This window comes from Octodon degus, unplaced genomic scaffold (assembly GCF_000260255.1).
Source record: "Octodon degus isolate 3935 unplaced genomic scaffold, OctDeg1.0 scaffold00075, whole genome shotgun sequence".
Taxonomy (NCBI): domain Eukaryota; kingdom Metazoa; phylum Chordata; class Mammalia; order Rodentia; family Octodontidae; genus Octodon; species Octodon degus.
In genome coordinates, this window is record NW_004524651.1 from 1,736,157 (window position 1) to 1,756,200 (window position 20,044).

Sequence of the window (20,044 nt, forward strand, 5' to 3'; positions counted from 1 at the left end):
GTGCTTTGCTAAGCTTGTTCTAAGTAGGTGCTTTAGACCACTGAGCCATCTCACCAGCCCAAGAATTAAAATTTGTAATGATTCATATGAAATCACTACTAACTGTAAATATCAAAGGGAGGTGGAGTAAAAAAGAAAACCCTTGCAAAAAACAAATCAGACAACGACCGTATTTTCAAAACTGTAATTACTAAAAAAAAGTAAACAACTCTTAAGTTAGAGTGCAAAATTAAAGCACCTTATTGTCTTAAAGATGCAAGAGCAAGGAATTATAAACACATCCACATTTTAAATAGTTATTTTTTGTGGTGGATAAAAGCCATTTAAAAACATTTTTAATAGAAAAAGATTTATAAGTCAATTTACAGAAAATCAAAAAATCAATGTTTAATACAACTTTAACTATCAACAACTGAAGGGGAGGAAACTGCTTTTTGTTTTTCTGTTTCCACTTCAGCCTCTATATCTTCTGCTCCTTGCTCTTTGGAGAAAACATTGCGTTGTAAGGCTGCCGTCTTTTTGGACGAGGACAAAGGTCAAGACCTTCCTTTATGTAACCTTTAAAAGAAATTAGAAATTTAGAAGACTAAATTTGCAACATACATTTCGTTCAGCATATGTCCAGTAAAAATTTATTAATGCCTTATAAATCTATATGGTTCTTCTCAATTTTAGTTGTAATGCTGATGAATGATTTCACTATTCAGCATCATCTTCCTCTTCTTTGGTGGATTAGAGACTGAGTCAAGGCCTTCTCACTGGGCATCCATCCCCCAGTTTTTTATTTGAGACAGTCTTGCTAAGTCAATAAACTGTCTGGGCTGGGTTTGAATTTTGCATCTTCCCACCTCAGAGTGCTGGGATTAAAGGTGTACGCTATCACACCTGGCATACCTTCTCATTTACACTAACAATAAAAACCGCAAACGCTTACCAAATGCTTTGTATATTCCATCTCAGGCAATGCTCACACTTTTTACAGATGAGGAAGGTAATGGACACCCAAAGAAGGTGACTAGCTCACCTAAATTCACAAAGCTAGGAAGTGGAACCTCGGCTTAACTGTCTAATTCCGGATGCAGAGCTCTTAGGTACTTTCTTATTCTGCCTCTCACAGACTGTATAAACTGCTGCACGCGAACTTTACCATGATACATTCCCAGTGCTTTTCTGGGGGAGAAAAGATGTTTTGCAGTAGCTATTTCCTTGCTTGACATGCCTGCCTCTACACTTTCTAGATGGTCAGGACACTCATGAAATTTTGAGGGGAAGATTCTATCCCAGACACATCATCTACATGACTTAGTAAAGGAGAAGTAGAAACATAATAATAGCTGCCAGAGAGTTTGACTCTTTTAGAAAAGCTATCATTGAGATAAATACCTGGAGCTTCTCTAGACATGATGAAGATTCCTCCTTACTGCACCTGTATTTCACCAAAAGTAAGATCTAACAGGAAAATAAGCCCTAGCATGATTTTTCAGGATGCTCAAAATATAAGTTGTACCCTCTAAGTAAGCCGCAACAAGATCATCAGCCAGATAAAGTTAGTACAGCTGTTGTAAAACACAACAGATGTATTCAATTATAAATTGTAATTATTTTTAAAAATATTGGGCTGGGGAGATGGCTCAGTGGAATAAGTGCTTCCCTGGCAAGCACAAGGGCCTGAGTTCGATCCCTGGTTCCACCAAAAAAATAATAATAAAATAAAAATATTTTTACTGAGAAACAAATAGCAATGAGACAGTTTCACAACCGATTACTAGTACATTTCCAATAATTAATACATTGCATATTATTGTCTTAGTGGTTATTCATTGTACAAGATGCAGACCTGATACCCTGTCTCAAAACAATCCTCTCTATTCACTGAATTACGAGAATGGAGCTATATATCTACCCTATTTTGAGTATACAGATACAAAATGGTCATTCATTTGTATCCCCCTTTTTTGATTAGTTTTGTCAGAGAAGGGCATTCCATTGTCATTTAAATACTGTAGGTGCATGAATTCAGCAAGATAATCCAATATAGTCCAATAGTCCATAATAGTAGTGGGTTTTCCATAAGACTGTCAATGTCCAAAGTTGTTGACTTGAGCATTTTACAGCTCATCACATTAATATGAATTTACTTTTTATACTTCATTTTCATACTTTTCTGCTGGATGGTTAAGACCAAGAAAGAGCAAGACCTATATAACAAGAAATGTAACTTTTGTATCTGATAAGGTCAGTCAAATCCCCTCAGGATTTAACCTGAAACCCTGTACCTCAGTTTTTAGATCCTTTGTCAGTGTCAGCCATATGGATGAGTCACGGCCATTTCTTGACCAATTTGCTCTCTGTGAAAGCGTGAGAGAAAATTTTCTCTCCATGTTACTCTCCTTAGGCACACTCTACATCAATGATCCCTTTCCTCTGTGGCACCAAAATCAATAAATATTATTGACATTAAAACTTAAAAATAAATGATAAATTATAATTAAGTATTTTTAAGTACCTAAATGGTGCCTTTTTTTGTATTTTCTTTTTTAATGTTTTATTTTATAGAATACAAATAGTATTAAAACCAAAATTATAAGTCATACAGAATATCACTTGAAGTAATATGAATTTCATAGTATTTTTGTAATGCATAATGTAATGAGCGTCTTTTGATGAGAAAATACCTACATAAACAGATGAACTTGAGACTTACTGCTGATAACCAGAGTGCAGACATAAAGGAATGATAGCATGCACACTTGATAATGAACAGACACGGTTATGTCTAATGTGAATCTTCATAATTCAGCATGTTGTGTGTTGTAATGGACACACAGTGCACTCATATGAAGCACTCATATGAAATTGAATGTTTTTTGAATCTTGGTGCCTGCAATTTTTTGTAGCTTTTGCATCATCCTTAACTCAAAATTTTCATTGCTACTCCTGTCTTACAGGTCTTCAATACTTGCTTTAATGAAAACTTTGTGAAGCCTCACCTGGAAGAAGTTGTTACCCAGGTGAAAAATTCATGGGATAAAATTACTGACAGCTGGGTTGCCGATGTGCTATGAGCAGGCTATGAGGACAAGAAGCGCTCATTTAAAGAAAGCTCTCTTGCTGGGAATCAGAGATTGGGGCCAAGAGTTCTACAGGAAATGGATTCAGGCTGGAGTTTGGGGTTGGCGAGTTATGATGATATTACAGAAGATGATGACATGACTATATCTGAATAAATGGAGATTTCTGTCATGAATAGATGAGTAAATATAGTTATACATGAATATAGATTGCTGTACATTAAAAAATAAGACATCCCCCCAAAATAAGCCCTACTATGTCTTTTGGAACTAATATTAATGTAAAACCTGGGACTTATTTAGGGGGAAATACAATAGTCACATAGTTGGGTCGTTTGAACTCTATTTATTTATTTATTTGGTGCAGGGTCTTGCTAGATAGCTCAGACTCATAGTGATCCTTCTATCTCAGTCTCCCCAGCGCTGGCATTACAGGTATGTACCACCGCGCCTGCTGGTGGCCAGCACAGTGCTCCTGGGGTTCCAGGGCTGGCAGGATAGGTATGCAAGTACCAGGGACTGAACCTGGGTCCCTGTGCTTGCCAGGCAGACACTCAGGATGCCAAACTATCTCTCTAGCCCCATTTGAACTCTTAAATGAGAATAGTATAAAAGGCAAATCTGAAAAGTTCTACATGGTAATCTGATATCTATTTAATGCTTGTGGGTAAACTTTTTAGATGTTTACAACTTAAAAGTATAGGCTTAAAATTCGTAGGTTACTAATTAAATGTATCATAAACCTAAAAGCCAATCAATATATATTATGAACATTATGTTTTCCAGTTACAGTTTAGGAAACATTGCACTTCCAAAACACTCAGTATTTTAAGCCACAAGGTAAGACTGTGTGGTCTACACAGCATGGTAAACTAAGACGTTAGGGTAAGTCCCTGCTTGGCTAATATATTTCATCTTTTTTTATGGACACCTTAACTGAAGTATACTCATAAAAATATGATCAATTGCACAAATTTAATGTGAATCTTTACCCCTAATATTCTACGATTTAAAAATTTCCCTAAAACATGAGTGCATTCTTTTATTAAAGAGAGTGAAAACTAAGTATCTGTACAAATATTTCTAATATGTGCAAAACAATAAAAATATCTAAGCATGAAGTAATGTAGAAAATAAAATTTGGAGCTAAAGTGGTCCCTTCATATAGAAGAGCTCTTGTGAGTTCCTTGGGAGTATGTTCACAATAAAGGGTTTGTGAAATGGATGCTGCCTAGCAGAACAGTTCTTTCAAGGCTAATAATACAGTACTATGGCTCTAGAGCATTTGATCTTGATTACTGTGCATGATTATATTGCCCAAATACAGTGATGTTTATGAGGGAATGGCTTGATAAGTATCATCAGATAATTTTATTTTATGGACAATGTACTATACATACACAAATTAAGATGGCTAAATCTCACTGGGAGATGGAATTCACACACTTTTTTTTTTTTTGAGACAGGGTCTCACTATGTAATGCAGACTGGTCTTGAACTCACATATGCCAGGCTGGCCTCAAACTCCCAGAGATCTGTTGGCCTCAGCCTCCTGAGTGCTGGGATTATGGCATGTACGAAGAGACACAACCCGGACATGGAATTTTACAGAATCATCACTGTACATGTGGCCCATTGTCTCCTGAAATGTTATGTAGCATGAGAACATGGAAAATGTCCAGATGGCATCGGCCTGAGCAAGGGTATAGTGGGAGTGTGCAGACTCAGAGACAGTTATTATAACATGAGGACTTCAGAACACACCAAAAAAACTTTGGGAAAAAAATCAATATAAAGCCAGCTAAGTGTGTATATTTTGTTTTTATCGTGTTGCTAGTGAGTAACAATGGAGGTAATACATTGAGAACAAAATTCACTACTCATGATCTATTAACACTTTTAAAGCTACACATGATCTTATATTAAATGTAAGCACCATATTTATGTGTCAACAATCTAACAAGCATCTTTTTAAAAATTAAAATAGGGTCTATAAACATCCAGTATTCTGAATGAGTGAGGTCTAAAAGCTCACAGCTTAAAGCACATTTTTAAAAGATGCTGGCAAGATAGCTTAGTGGACTAAGCGCCTGCTTAGGCAAGCACAGGGACTAATCCCCAGGATCACATGTTGCCTGCCCTCTGGCCACTGAGATCAGGCATGGTGACGCACACCTGTAATACCAGTGTTGGGGAGGCTGAAAACAGGAGGATCACTATGAGTCTGAGCTGTGTGGTGAGGCCCTGTATCAAATACATTAATAAATTAAAAAAATAAAAAATAAAAAAGTAACTTTGCTATTAACTGTACACTTGCCACACAGGCACTTGTTCTACTGAGCAATCTCCCTGGCCCTATAATTAAGACTTTCTGAAAATAGGATGAAAGAAAATTGTTTTTTGAGATCTGAATGTAAACCATAACACACACGTAATTATATTAAAGAGATTACAGATAACATTAGATCTCAAATAAACAGGAGAGATGAAAGTGGACCTTTTATTTTTAGGAATTTATTTTTAGCGCAAGGGAGATGGCTCAGTGGAATAAGTGCTTCCCTGGCAAGCGCAAGGGCCCGATTTCAATCCCTGGTTCCGCCCACCCCCCCAAAAAGGAAGTTATTTTTATGTAACAAAACTAGCAGCCAACCCACAGCAGAATCATGGAGAAAAGGTTAATATTCATACTTGGGTATATACAATATTCTAAAGATTTAGTTTTTAAATGTCACAATTTAATCTCTTACCTCTCTCCATACAAGTCTGGGTGGAAGGAAAACCAACTTCCCAGAAATTCTCTGGTGTGTTGGGTGGAATATATCGAAATCGGTGTCTTGAGCAGGAAGCCAGTTTCTTTTCTCTTTCTTCTGCTGGCATATCTGCATAATACTGATAGAAAAACAGTAGATTAAAAGAGTCTGTATTCTATGAAAAAATACGGAGAATAGCTTCAGTAATTAATACTTAAAGACACTATCAATTACTAACAGTAATCAGTGCTGCTACTGGTCCATGCAAGGTTTGTTCCATGAATGAGAAAAATGTAAATAAATTTCTAATGTGAATTTATATTCATAACGTAAACCATCATCCTGCCTCAGTGCACCTTTTGTCCATGTACTGGTATAAATGTCTCATTTTTTGTTAAGTCTACTTAAAAAAAAATTCAGTGGTCTGCAGTTTTTTCAGTTGTTATTTGGATATAACATGAATATTTCAAAGTAATTTGCTCATCTCTAGATCCATCTATTGATCTATCCATCCATCTGTATTGGGGCTGAACTTGGGGCCCTGCACATGTAGGGCAAGCTCTCTATCACTGAGTTTCAAATTCAGAACCTTTCACAAATATTTTGAGACAGAATCTTGCTAGGTTGCCCAAACTGGCCTAAAACTTGTGATCCTCTTGCCTCAATAGCTGGTATTACCAGCAGATGCTATTATGCTGTAAGAGTATTTTATAGGGCTGGGGAGATGGCTCAGTAGAATAAGCACTTGCCTGGCAAGTGCAAGGGCCTGAGTTCAATCCCAGATTCCACACACACACACACACACACACACACACACACACAAAGTATTTTATAAGAAAAATTTAATTTGGAATGCTATAGGATTTATGACTTCCCCTGTGCACTGTTATTTATTCTGGTGGAACTGGGGATTGAACTCAGGCCCTTGTGCTTGCCAGGGAAGCACTTATTCTACTGAGCCATCTCCCCAGCCTGGAACTGTTATTTTTAATATGCAATTTTTTTGGGGGGCGGGGAGGTGAGGATTGAACTCTGGCCCTTGTGCTTGCCAGGCAAGCGTTTATTCTACTGAGCTATTTCCCTGGCCAAACTGTTATTTTAAAATTAGGATCAAAGGCTCACTTTTTAAAACTGTTATCATGATGACCTTGAACTTCATGCAAACATGGATAAAATTTACATGTAAAACTGTATATAAATAGGTCTTCAAGGTTGAGACCTCAAGAAAACATAGCAGTAGTTCAGTTTACTGGAACATGGATAATGGAGTTACATGATTCAGCAATTCCTTCATTTTACACTTGGGACACTTGGGAAGATGAAATTGAAGTGTAATTTACCAAAGATATCATTTAAAATAACAGACTGAGGACTAGAACTTCAAGTCTGAAGTAAAGGCTTTTGATACATTTAAATTTTACATGGATAAGAGGCTTCCAGAGACTTTCTGAATCACCGCCAGGGAACTACATTTTCATCATTCTCACTGCCCTAACTATAACCTTCTGTTACCTGAGTCTGAGCTTTAGGATGGGATAGCATTAGACATGGTTTATTGGAAAAATCACTAAACTAAAGGCCTGAGACACAGTAGTAGAGTGCAATGTAGCTAAAGCACTGAGAGCACATGGGAGAGTAGAAGAACACGGGCAGGAAGGAGGCACCACAGTTTGCTGTCCTTGCTAAAAAACTTTGGATTCTGTTTTAGTGAAATGAAAAGACATGAAAGATTTGGGGCAGAGAAATGACACAATTTAAAAAAAAAAAAAAAAAAAAAAATCCTGTATTTATTTATTTGGTACAGGGTCTTGCTATGCAATTCACATTTGTAGTGATTCTCCTGTCTTAGCTTCCCTAGCCCTGGGATTACAGGTGTGTACCACCATGCCTAGTTTCAGCGGCCAGCACAGCACATAGTACCAGGGATCGAATCTGGGTCCTTGTGCTTGCCAGACAGGTGCTTAGGCTGCTGAGCTATCTCCCTAGCCCCAGCATGAATTAACTTTTTATTTTAAAAAGATTATTATGGGGAAAAAATACCATTTCCTGCTGTGTTGAAAGCATTCTGTGAAGAGACAAAAATGAAACAAAGACTGGAAGTGGGGTTATATGAGAACTTTGTACTTTCTGTTGAAGTCTATTGTGAGCCTAAAACTGCTCTAAAAAATGAAGTTTATTATATCATTCAGAATCTATTTTAATGGGGCTGGGGATATAGCTCAGTGATACAGTGCCTACCTGGCAAGTGCGAGGTCATGAACCAACAACAACAAAAAGAATCTAATACTCCAGAAAGAATAAAATGGTACATTGGTCCAGGGCACTGGTGGCAGTGATAAGGAGGAAAAATGGCATGTCTTCAAGGTAGAATCAATAGGATTTGCACGATGGATCAGTTACTGACATAGACAAGAAAAGAGTAGTAAAAAATTACTGGATCTTTTAATTCAACAATCAAAAGAAAGGACTAATAGAAGACTAAGCAGTGACATTTGGGAATCATTGGTAGAAACTGTATATTTGCTTTTGGAGATGTGAAACTCAAGGTCACTGTCACACAACCACCTCTGTGTTACATAGTGCATATGTGGAACAGGCCATGGGATGAATTTAGGAACAGTAACTTGTTTTTTGTTTTTGGTTTTTTTTTTGCGGAACCAGGGATTGAACTCAGGCCCTTGTGCTTGCCAGGCAAACGCTTATTCCACTGAGCCATCTCCCTGGCCCTAGGAATAGTAACTTGTTTCTAAAGTTCTTGAGGCCAGCACTTCCACTTGTGGACACGATGGAGTAATGGGCTGATTAAAGTACTACCTTAAACAAACCACATAAAGTGTGTAAAAAGCATGGTTTTCAGAGACTAGACAACTGCACAGAATAGCAGTAAGAAGAAGCCAATTAGGGAAGTTTCTAGCACAAGAACTATTTCTTAACTAATAGGATTGGTTCATAAAGAACCACTCAAAGAGTTATGCTTAGAAATAAAACTGAAGTATACTTATGAAGTCCATGTTCTTTAGGAAATCATATTTATATTATGAAAACACATGGTATTGGTGACATTTACTTGAATTATAAACTGCTTTTTGAAACGGTGATCCTGATATATTCTGATTTATATATTCACTGTGAATGTTTTCACCAAATGTTTACCTACGTAACAGTCTATTCATACTTTCAGACATGATTTTGTTTTCTGGGGGGCATCTCAGCCTGCCGTGAGAGCAGGGCTGGTGCAGCATGTGGTGTCGGGGATCAAACCATGGTCCCCTGTGCCTGCCTAAGCAGGTGCTTTAGACCACTGAGTTATCTTGCCAGCCCCTCATACATGATTTTTAAGGTGTTTGTTTAGCAAATTTTCAAGCCTGGGATCTTAAAGGTTCCCCACCAACTTATGTGTTGAAGGTTGGCCCCAGGTGATGACTATGAGGTGGCAGAACCTTTAGGAGGTGCTGTAGGAGGTATAGCATTGGGGGAGGTCCTTGAAGGGTGTCTAAGGCTCCCTGACCTTCCTATACCCAGCTGTCACAAGGTGAGCAGCTATGCTCTGCTACATGCGCTGCACCCCAGTGCTCTGCCTTGCAACAGGTCCAAACAGCCATGGGCTGAAACCATGAGTCAAAATAAATCTTTCCCCTTTTCAGCCATTTGTCTCAGGTTTTGTCACAGCCCTCCTTGTTAAAAAGGAGAATGCAAATGGAAAGTAAATTGAAAGAGGCGGGTATTGGACAAATGATGGGCAGAAAAGGAGAAAAAAAAAAGTAGATTTTAAGCAAACTTGGTGCCTGCCCAGGATGACTTAACAACAGCCCAGCTAGTACTATACTAACTAGCCCAGTCTCTAAGACAGCCAGTGTATAAAAGGAAAAATACAAGTTTTCGAAGAATGAAGCGAAGTTTATTCATCACATTTTGTTTAAGGGGGAAAACAAGAGCTTACAGTGGTAATCTATTATTATTTCTTAATTATGAGTATGTATAATTTCCCAAGTGTATTCATGAAAGAAACAAATGTCATTATAAAGTTTCCCCCTGAAATATCAAAGTTTTCTAGAAACTGTGGGAGTGTGTGAGCTTTTGCAAATATAAAAAAGAAAACTGGCATCAATGTCTTGAGCTGATCACTTGAATTAGGGCTTTGGCCTCAGATTTATAGTTAATCTAAGAGAAACTGGGACTTTCACTTTCACCTATTTATAGCTCTCAAGTCATGTCCAGTATACTTTTTATTCCTTATTTCCAGCTCAAACAAAGTTTTTTTTCTAGACATAACTATGGTTTATTGACATGGTTTTTATGTTCTATAGTCATGCTTTAAAACCAAAGCAGTGTTAGTACTTACAATTTCACATTCCTTACACGTATGCCCAAGCAATTTCCTTCTCTCTTCTTTTTTCCGAACCACCTCAATATGAGGAAAATTCCGTAGGCTAGTCTCTCTGGTTGGGGCGGGGGGGAGGAGAAGAATTTAAAAATTAACTTACTTGCTATTACAAAGATCAAGTAGGTTGATTTGAATTAACAAAGGCAAGAGCTCAGGAGAAATAATCCTGAAACATTTATTATTTATTTTAAGATGCTTAGTCAGTATATTAGAAAAATATGTCTCCAAATATTAAATGCCTGTTATATCCAAACAAAATTTTCATGCATGTTCGTGTATACATGTGGTATAATTATAATCAAGAAAAAATAATGCTTCAGGTTTTCTAGTACTAAGAACCCAGATATCAGGGCTCACTTTCCTGTTCAAAGAACAGGTTCATCTGTTTGTGTGTTATTTGTTATTTTGTGTAAAGCAGAGACTGCCTTTTACTGCCTTATGCATCCTGAGTTCTTCAAAGTACGGGCACAATTATTATTTATACTTCTCTTTAAACGCATCAGACTGTGAACCACAGAAACTTGCCTGGGAAGTCAAGGCCACTGGGTTAATGTGTTCTGAAGTAGTTTGTGCAGAAAAGACACACAGAAGCGAAAAATATTAAAAAATGAATATACTTATATCTGGCTTTAAAAAGCCTACATAGGACACAGTTCAGTGGCACAGTGCATGCCTGCAAGTCCAAGGTCCTGAGTTGGATTCCCGGTTAAAAGAAAAAAAAAAAAAAAGCCTACATACGTAAACTTGTAAGATACATAAATGAATAGTCACATATATGGTTTTTTTTTTCCCCACCAAACATTCCCAATGAGTGCTGGGCATGTAGCACTCAGTAATGCTGGGCATGGTGGCACTAGCACTGAGTGCGAGTAATCCTAGCACTCAGAAGGCTGAGGCAGGAGGACTGCCCCAAGTCTTAAGCCAGCCTGGGCTACATGAGTTAAAGACCAGCCCGAACTCCATAATGAGACCCTGTCTCACCTCTCTCCAAACACTCTTTCTCCCAATTCCCAGTGAGATTAAATAGCCTGACTCACAAAATCTAACTTTTATGTTTTTAATGTATTTGGTACAGGATCTACAGGGTCTCACTACAGATTGGACTCATAGTGATCCTCCTGTTTTCAGCTTCCCAAGTGTCAGAATTACAGGCACACACCACCTGCTCAGTCTCATTTGCTGTCTCAGCATGCCTCAGGGGTGGGGCATGCTGGAGATCGAACCTTGGTCCTTGGGCCTACCTAAGCAAGTGCTTTACTCCGCTGAACTATCTGGCCAACCCACAAAATCTAACTTTTAGAATGACTTGTTTATAATATACCTACATCTTTGAGATACTTGGATCATATTCCCCTCTACTTGGCAAGGACATTCTTTCACAAGTTTCAAATGCTCTACTTCCGAGTATATGAACTTACATTTTAACCCAAGAATTCAATTCTGGAGCAATCTGTAAATTTAAAAATGGAGATACTAAAAAAGAATGGATAAAAATATACTGCCAAACTATATTTTTTTCCCAGATAGTTTATGGAATCCTAAGCTTTTGCAGAATACATTTTGGCTATCTCCTTTTCTCTGAATATTATCCATTCTATTTCTGAAGTATACTACAATTTAGTAGGAAATCTACTAGTAGACTGGGATCCACAGCAGACCTTCCACAATGTGTAACCTAAAAGGCTAGGAAGCTTCTTGTTCTGGTTGCTACAATTCTTAGTTTGGAAAAGCAATTAAGTTACTTTACCTCTAATATGAACTATTTGAGGTGACAGCTCTTAATCTGCAATTTTACTTCTCGAAATATATCCCCTGCAGAGTGCTTGCCTGGCATGCACTCTGGAGTTCGACTCTAGTACCGCGCACACACACACACACACACACACACACACACAAACACACACACACGAGAGAAACAAGAAATAATTCTCAAAGATGCAGAAGCAAAATTATGAAAAGAGAAAGTACAGACTAGTCACTGCAGCACTTCACATGCTGGCCCAACCAAAACAACCAAAGCGTCCAGTGCTAGGAGATAACGACAGTGTGATCACGTAATGAAGTACTATGCAGCTAAAGAAAATAATATTGTATACAATCAGTGAAAAGCAAAATATTTTATGCTTTTTTTCCTTCATGACACTGACAAAATGAGTTACTCAGTAACTTACAAATCTTTCAGTAATGTGTGGGATCTTATCTGAAAGTAACAGAATTTTGGATATTTGTATTGAAGGAAGAAAGCACTGTGGTTTGAAATTAAGATGTTTAACAGGCTTTTGTTTTAAAAATTTAAGTAATTCTGAAGTTGGACAACATCAGATTCAACACCTAAAGTCTTATAAGCTAGAGAATATAATTTAATTCCCAAAGTTCAAAATAAAGTACAATAAAAAATTTTCTGCTTGTAGACAGGAGAAAGCATTGTCAGTCTCTCTTCTGACTGCCATCATGCCTAAGTCAGAGTCTCCCAAGGAGCCCAAACAGCTAGCAAGCTCTTCATCAGAGGGCTGAGCTTTGAAACAACTGAGGAGTCTGAGGAGCCATTTTGAGCAATGGGGAAACTTACAGACTGCATGGTAATGAGACCCGAACACCAAGCGTTCCAGGGGCTTTGGGTTTGTCACTTATGCCACTGTGGAGGAGGTGGATGCAGCCATGAATGCAAGACCACACAAAGTAAACTGAAGAGTGGTGGAACCAAAGAGAGCCGTCTCAAGAGAAGATTCTCAAAGACCAGGTGCTTACTTAACAGTGAAGATCTTGGTTGGTGGCATTAAAGAAGATACTGGAGAATATCACCTATGAGATCATTTTGAACAATATGGAAAAATCGAGGTGACTGAAACTATAACCGACCAAGGCAGTGGACAGACGGGCTTTGCTTTTGTAATCTTTGATGACCATGATTCTGTGGATAACATTGTCATTCAAAAATACCACACTGTGAACGACCACAACTGTGAAGTGAGGAAAACTCTGTTGAAGCAGAAGATGGTTAGTGCTTCATCTAGCCAAAGAGGTCAAAGTGGTTCTGGAAACTTTGGTGGTGGTCATAGAGGTGGTTTTGGTGGTAATGACAGCTTCTGTTGTGGAGGAAACTTCAGTGGTTGGGGTAGCTTTGGTGATAGTCATGGTGGGGGTGGATATGGTGGCAGTGGAGACGGCTACAATGGATTTGGTAATGATAGAAGCAATTATGGAGGTGGTAGAAGCTATAATGAATTTGGCAATCACAACAGTCAGTCTTCAAATTTTGGACCCACGAAGGGAGGAAACTTTGGAGACAGAAGCTCTGGGCCCTCTGGTGCTGGAGGCCAGTATTTTTTTTTTTTTTTTTTTTTTTTGCAGAACCGGGGACTGAGCTCAGGCCCTTGTGCTTGCCGGGGAAGCACTTATTCCAATGAGTCATCTCCCCAGCCCCTAAATATAAATACACACACACACACACACACACACATTTTTTTTTTTTTTTTTTTTTTTTGGTGGAACCAGGGATTGAATTCAGTCCCTTGCACTAGACAGGCAAGCGCTTATTTTACTGAGCCAACTCCCCAGCCCCCGGAGGCCTGTATTTTACCAAACCAAGGTAGCTATGGTGACTCCAGCAGCAGCAGTAGCTATGGCAGTGGCAGAAGGTTTTAAACATTTCCAGGAAACAAAGCTTAGCAGGAGAGGAGAGGCAGAAAAGTGACATGGAAGCTACAGGTTACAACAGATTTGTGAACTCAGCCAAGCACAGTGGTGGCAGGGCCTAGCTGCTACAAAGAAGACATGTTTTAGACAATACTCATACATATGGGCAAAAAAAATGAGAACTGCATTTGTGACTAACTGTACCAGGTTATTTTAGTTTCTGTTCTGTGGAAACTGTAAAGCATTCCAAAAAAGGGTTTTAATGTAGACCTTTTTTTTTGTACCCATGCTGTTGATTGCTAAATGTAATAGTCTGATCATGACGCTGAATAAATGTCTTTTAAAAAAAAGAATAAAAATACAGTATTTGCTATCATCTAAGATAGCAGAAAAACTATTCTTAGAATCTAAAAAGTGTTGTTGGTAAAAATGCCCTTCTCTGTACAATCTGTCACCTTTATTCTTGAGTTCTTTTACGACTATGAACAAAGTAATCCATTATATTCTAATCAAAATAGTGATTTAATAGCTTGGAGATACTGAGACAAAGACAGCTCTGTTGTAATTTAAATCACATTGCTGGTATTAAGACCCACTTACCTCTCATTACCTTTAAAATATGGCTCTACAAATGCTTTCTGCTTGACTTTATCTTGTTTATCATTATGTACTGTAAATAAAACAAGAATTTCACAAACTGAGTGTAGAATTTAATGAGAAATAATTAGCTTGTTTGGGAAAAAATATAACATGCACCAAAACCTTTTTAATTTATTCTATTCAATGAAAATTACAGTACTCTGAAAAAAGAGATAGTAAAGGATTTCAGAAAATGGAAAGATATTCCCTGCTCTTAGAGAGGAAAAACCAACATTGTAAAGATGGCCATACTCCCAAAATTGCTGTACAGATTTAACGCAACCCCTATCAAACTACCACCAACTTACCTCACAGACTTAGAAAAATCGTTCCTAAAATTTATTTGGAACCAGAAAAGACCTAGAATAGTAAGGCAATCCTGGGCAACAAAGACAAGGCAGGAGGCATTACCATTCCTGACTTGAAATTATACTACAAAGCTACTGTGATAAAATCAAGCATGGTATTGGAAACAAAATGGACCTGAGGATCAATGGAATAGATTAGAAGATGCAAAAGCTTCTACGAACACACGCAACCACCTTATCTTAGACAAAGGGGCCAAACATGTTTATTGGAAGAAAGACAGCCTCTTTAACAAATGATGCTGGAAAAACTGGCTCTCTACATGCCAAAAACTAAAACTTGATCCAGGTCTATCACCATGCACTAAGCTAAAGTCAAAATGGATTAAAGATCTAAACATTAAAACAGAAACACTAAATCTCCTGGAACAGAAAGGAGGAGAAGCTCTTGAAGACATAAGGGTAGGCAAAGAAAGAGTTCATGAACAAAAATCAAATTGCATGGGTAATACTGGAAAGAATTAACAACTGGGACCTCCTCTTATTGAGAAGTTTTTGCATGTCAAAAGAAATTACCAACAAAGTGAAAAGACACCCACAAATTTGGAAAAAAAAATCTTAAGCACTCAGACAAAGGTCTGGTCTCTAGAACTAAAAACAATTAGGGCCCCAAACTTTAAAGATCCAATCCAGAAATGAGCATCTGAGATGAACACACACTTCTCAGAGGATGAAATTAAAGAAGTGAATAAATATATAAAAAAATACTCCACATCACTAGCCACCCGTGAAATGCAAATTAAAACAACACTGAAATACCATCTCACCCCAGAAAGAATGGCTATCATAAAGAAATCACCCAACAACAAATGTTGGACAGGCTGTAGGGAAAAAGGAACCCACTGCTGGTGGGAATGTAGACTGGTGCAATCATTATGGAAATCAGTGTGGAGACTCCTTAAAAAACTAGGACTGGAAATCCTATTCAAACCAGCTATTCCTCTACTGGGAATTTTCCCGGAGGCACTGAAAATGTCATATCATAGTGATATGTATGTACCTATGTTTATAGCAGCACAATTTGTGACAGCCAAATCTTGGAAACAACCAAGATGCCCGTCACCAGAGGTATGGATGAAAAAGATGTGGTATTTTTATACAATGGAATATTACTCAGCTATAAAGGATGATGAACTTGAAGCCTTCATATTTAAGTGGATGCCACTTGAAGATATACTCATAAGTGAAATAAACCAGACTCACATGTGTAAATATTGTATAGTCTCCCTAGTATAAGAACTGAAAAGAAATAAAAATAGAAAGATATAGCATAATTAAAAGGAAAGCAAGAACTTGAGTATTAGACAACAAAGAGAGGGCAAGAAAAAAAGCTAGGAAACATGACAGGGGCAAAGCCATACATTTATATGTACAAGATGGGTAAGGCAAAGATCCTGAGAATCTTCAGCAGGTTTTCAAAACTAGCAGTTAGTTGGTAGGTCTCTCACCCTGACTAACTATATATGCTGATACCTGTGAACTAAGCAACTGCACTGAAGATAGCAATGTATAACAGTAGGGTCACGCTTGGAATACCTGCCATTTTAGTCTTCTAAATATGTACTGCTTGTCATGACATACCAATTACTGCCATACTATCTTTCAAGTAAATGATTAAAAACAAAGGGCAATAAATGAAAACAAGAGACAAGAAAAAAAATGTCATAGGACTATCCTGCTACAATGCTGTATATAGTTAGATTTCTAAACTTCTGTGTAAAAATATGTAACTGTTTATTCCTACCTTTAAAATTTTTTTTATTTTTAAAATTTTTTTCTTCATATTGTGTAGGGACTTAAAGGTTAACATCTCAATACTTGATGGAAAATACCTGTTCCATGTTATGCCCAAGATGTTTCATATTCAGACAGATAGTGAGGTCATGCTCAACTGCCTATGTTGTAAGGTAATAACAATAAGCTTCTCTTCTGGAGGGTTAACAATCTAAGTTTGCAGACCCAAAATTGGAGAAAAAGAAGGGCTACAAGGACAGCCAACATTTTGGCCCTCGCCTTTAAAGGTCAGTGAAGACTCAGGACACAGGAGAACCTGTACTGTGACATCATGTAACTCAGCTGTGTCCCAAATTTTCTGATCAAGGAGATTATGGGGCCACAGAGGAAAGTGATTGATGCTGTAGAGTGCCTAAGGAGTCACATGGAGAGAAAACATTCTCTCAGGCTTTCACAGACAGCAAATTGGTCAAGCAATGGCTGTGACTCATCCACATGGCTGACACTGGATCTACAAACTGCAGTACAGGGTTTCAGGATAAATCCTGCAGGGATTTAACTGACCTTATCAGATACAAAAACTACATTTCTTGTTATATAGGTCTTGCTTTATCTTGGTCTTAACAATTGACTAGAAAAGTATAAAAACGAGGTATAAAAAGTAAATTCATATTAATATGCTGAACTGTAAAAGGCTCAAGTTAACAACTTCTAACACTGCTAGTCATACGGAAAAGCCACTACTATTATGGACTACTGGAGACTATATTGGAATATTTTGCTGAATTCACACACCTATAATATTTAAATGAGAATGGAATACCCTTCTCTGACAAAACTAAAGGGGATACAAATGAATGACCATTTTGTATCTGTATATTCAAAATAGTTAGGATAGTTATACAGCTACATTCTCTTAATTCAATGAATAGAAAGATTTGTTCTAATAGTGTTTGTAGACAGGATATCATGTCTGCATCTTGTACAATGAATGACCACTAAGACAACAATATGCCATATATCAATTTTTGAAACTATCTTACTAATTGGTTTTGAAACTGTCTCATTGCTATTTGTTTCTCAATAAAATTATTTTTAAAAAATGAAATTATTTCAAAATAAATAATGAAGAAATTTATACAAACCCCATAACACTTTGCTAATAAACCTGTGTTACTTACCCTGATATCTTAAGTAGCTGAATTCAGCATGAGGGAGAAGGCACAACTAAAGAGAAAAAAGTCTTACCAATTGGTTCCCTTATGGCAGCAGATAATTCCTTCAATTCATTTACCACCTGAGGGAAACTGTCTGCCAAACAAGATTCGTATTCTTCCTGTGTTGTCCGATCAAACATATCTTCCAAGGTATCATTCATCTTTCTTTCTCTATCTATATAAAAAACATCAGCATAGAATAAAATGTAAGATTTCTGTTTTCTGTGTAGACTAATATGAAACTATAGCAACTGCCAAAAAATAATGCAATGATGTCTTTTAAAACACTTCAACATAGTCTTACATATGGGGTACAGGTTTTACTTTGAAGGGTGAATACATGTAGTAAGTCTTTTTAGACATGTGTAAAAGATGATGTCAGTTGTATCCAGGAATGGTGGCAGTCCCACAACCAAAGCACCCTTGGAGGCTAAGACAGGAGGTTCACAAGATCAAGCACAGCCTGGTAACTTAGCACCTTGGTGAGACCCTGGCCTACAAAAAAAAAAAAAAAAAAAAAAAAAGGAGAGAAAGACAAAAAGCCTGGAGTATAGTTCAGTGCGAAGGTCGTAAGTTCAATTCCAGTAGTACCAGCACCCTCCCTCCAAAAAAAATCAGTTGGAAGCTGTCTTGTTAAAGCTTATTAAAGGGCCGGTGAGATGGCTCAGTGGAATAAGAGCTTCCCTGGCAAGTGCAAGGGCCTGAGTTCAATCCCCGGTTCTGCCAAAAAACAACAACAACAACAAAAAGCTTATTAAAGAGTACTAATGCAGTGAATGCAAAAGGGTAAAAACCTATAATATATGCGGTAAAGTGTTTAAAAATTCTTTAAAATATAAAAGCTTAGCTGTGAAGAGTTTACTTTCAATGAGTACATTTAAGACAACAATATGCCATATATCAATTATTGAAACTATCTTACTAATTGGTTTTGAAACATGTTAGAAAAGATGATTCTGAAAAATATGTATTAGTTGTAAGTTATACGTATTAACTCTGTACTCAACAAACTGTAATGTATGTAACGAAGTAATACAATTCTTGAGTCATGGTTTTTAAAACAAGGTTTAATTCTTACAACTTGTACATGAGGCAAGAATAATTTTGGAAAATGATGTTAAGACTTTAACTGTTCTTTATTCACATGAAGACAATGCTTAATGTTTATGACTATAACTAAACTCCTTATAAACAGCAAGATTTTTTCCTATCAGCTTTTGTATAATTCATATAAACCAAAAGAAGTCTTAACAAAGAATCTGTGAGGAAATGAAAATATAATAAACAATGACAAATGCAAAATTAAACAAAAAGTGGACATTAAAATGTCTAGACTAGGTACCAAAAAAAAAGTCTAGGGGACAATCCGCTCGGCCCCCATCCTGTCCCTCTCTCAGACAGAAGCTTTCTTTACCTCAATAAATATATTCTGCTCATAAAAAAAAAAGTCTAGCATTTTATTTGTTTTATTTTTCTGAAGAAGTAAAAAGTTTTTCTTGCATTATTATTAGCACCTGGTTGTTTAAAAGAAAAAATTGAATTCAATGACCTATTTGATGTTTGAAAGTGCTAAACTTGTCTTACTTCTTCTTCTGTATTTAGTACTGGGTCTACAGGGTCTTGCTACGTAGATTGGACTTGTAGTGATTCTCCTGATTGCAGCCTCCCAAGCACTGAGATTATAGGTGTGTACCATCACGCCCAGTCAGAAACAAGTTGAGATGGCTAACAAAGAGATCATTTAGTGGCCAGAGAAGATTACTGTCAAGTAACTGCCACCTCTCCCAATCCAGGGAAAAAAAATCATAATACAAAAATTGCACTTTTTAGAAACTGCAGCTTTAGAATACAAAACTAATGCTTTTTTTCCTTCCAGGAAACTTACTCCAAAAAATTTCCAAGGGTCTCAAAGATAAAACAAGCTCAACTTATAGATACAAAAATACCTCACTTTCCTATATTTTAATGGACTTTTCTCATACTCTTGGTTAACTCAGAAACTCAAGAGAGCTATGGCCAGGATCGAGGCCTGAGGGAGCCCTGGCAGGTAACACCAGGGTCTTTCAGATGCTATGCAAGGCCTCCACCACTGATCTACATCCTTGATCCTTTTTTACTTTTTGCTTTGTGGTAAGTCTTGCTAAGCTGCCCAGGCTGGCCTCAAACTTGTGATTTTTCCCCCCTCCATGTTAGCCTCTTAAGTAGCTGAGAAACACTATGCCTAGCTTCTAGAAAACATTTTTAAATT

At 37.3% G+C, this 20,044-nt stretch overlaps 1 protein-coding gene across 1 annotated transcript in view; it reads right to left on the bottom strand.

Annotated features, from left to right (window-relative positions):
• Positions 1 to 361: 361 nt before the first annotated feature.
• The window catches only part of Rbbp8 (RB binding protein 8, endonuclease), a 108,976-nt gene continuing 89,293 nt past the window's right edge, over positions 362 to 20,044 (bottom strand). The window contains exons 14-18 of the mRNA XM_023720396.1: positions 17,828 to 17,971; positions 14,442 to 14,511; positions 10,164 to 10,260; positions 5,819 to 5,960; positions 362 to 558 (exon numbers count right to left, since the gene is read on the bottom strand). Coding sequence (XP_023576164.1) covers positions 461 to 558; positions 5,819 to 5,960; positions 10,164 to 10,260; positions 14,442 to 14,511; positions 17,828 to 17,971 — 551 coding nt within the window. The 3' untranslated portion in view covers positions 362 to 460. The remainder of the gene's footprint in view (positions 559 to 5,818; positions 5,961 to 10,163; positions 10,261 to 14,441; positions 14,512 to 17,827; positions 17,972 to 20,044) is intronic.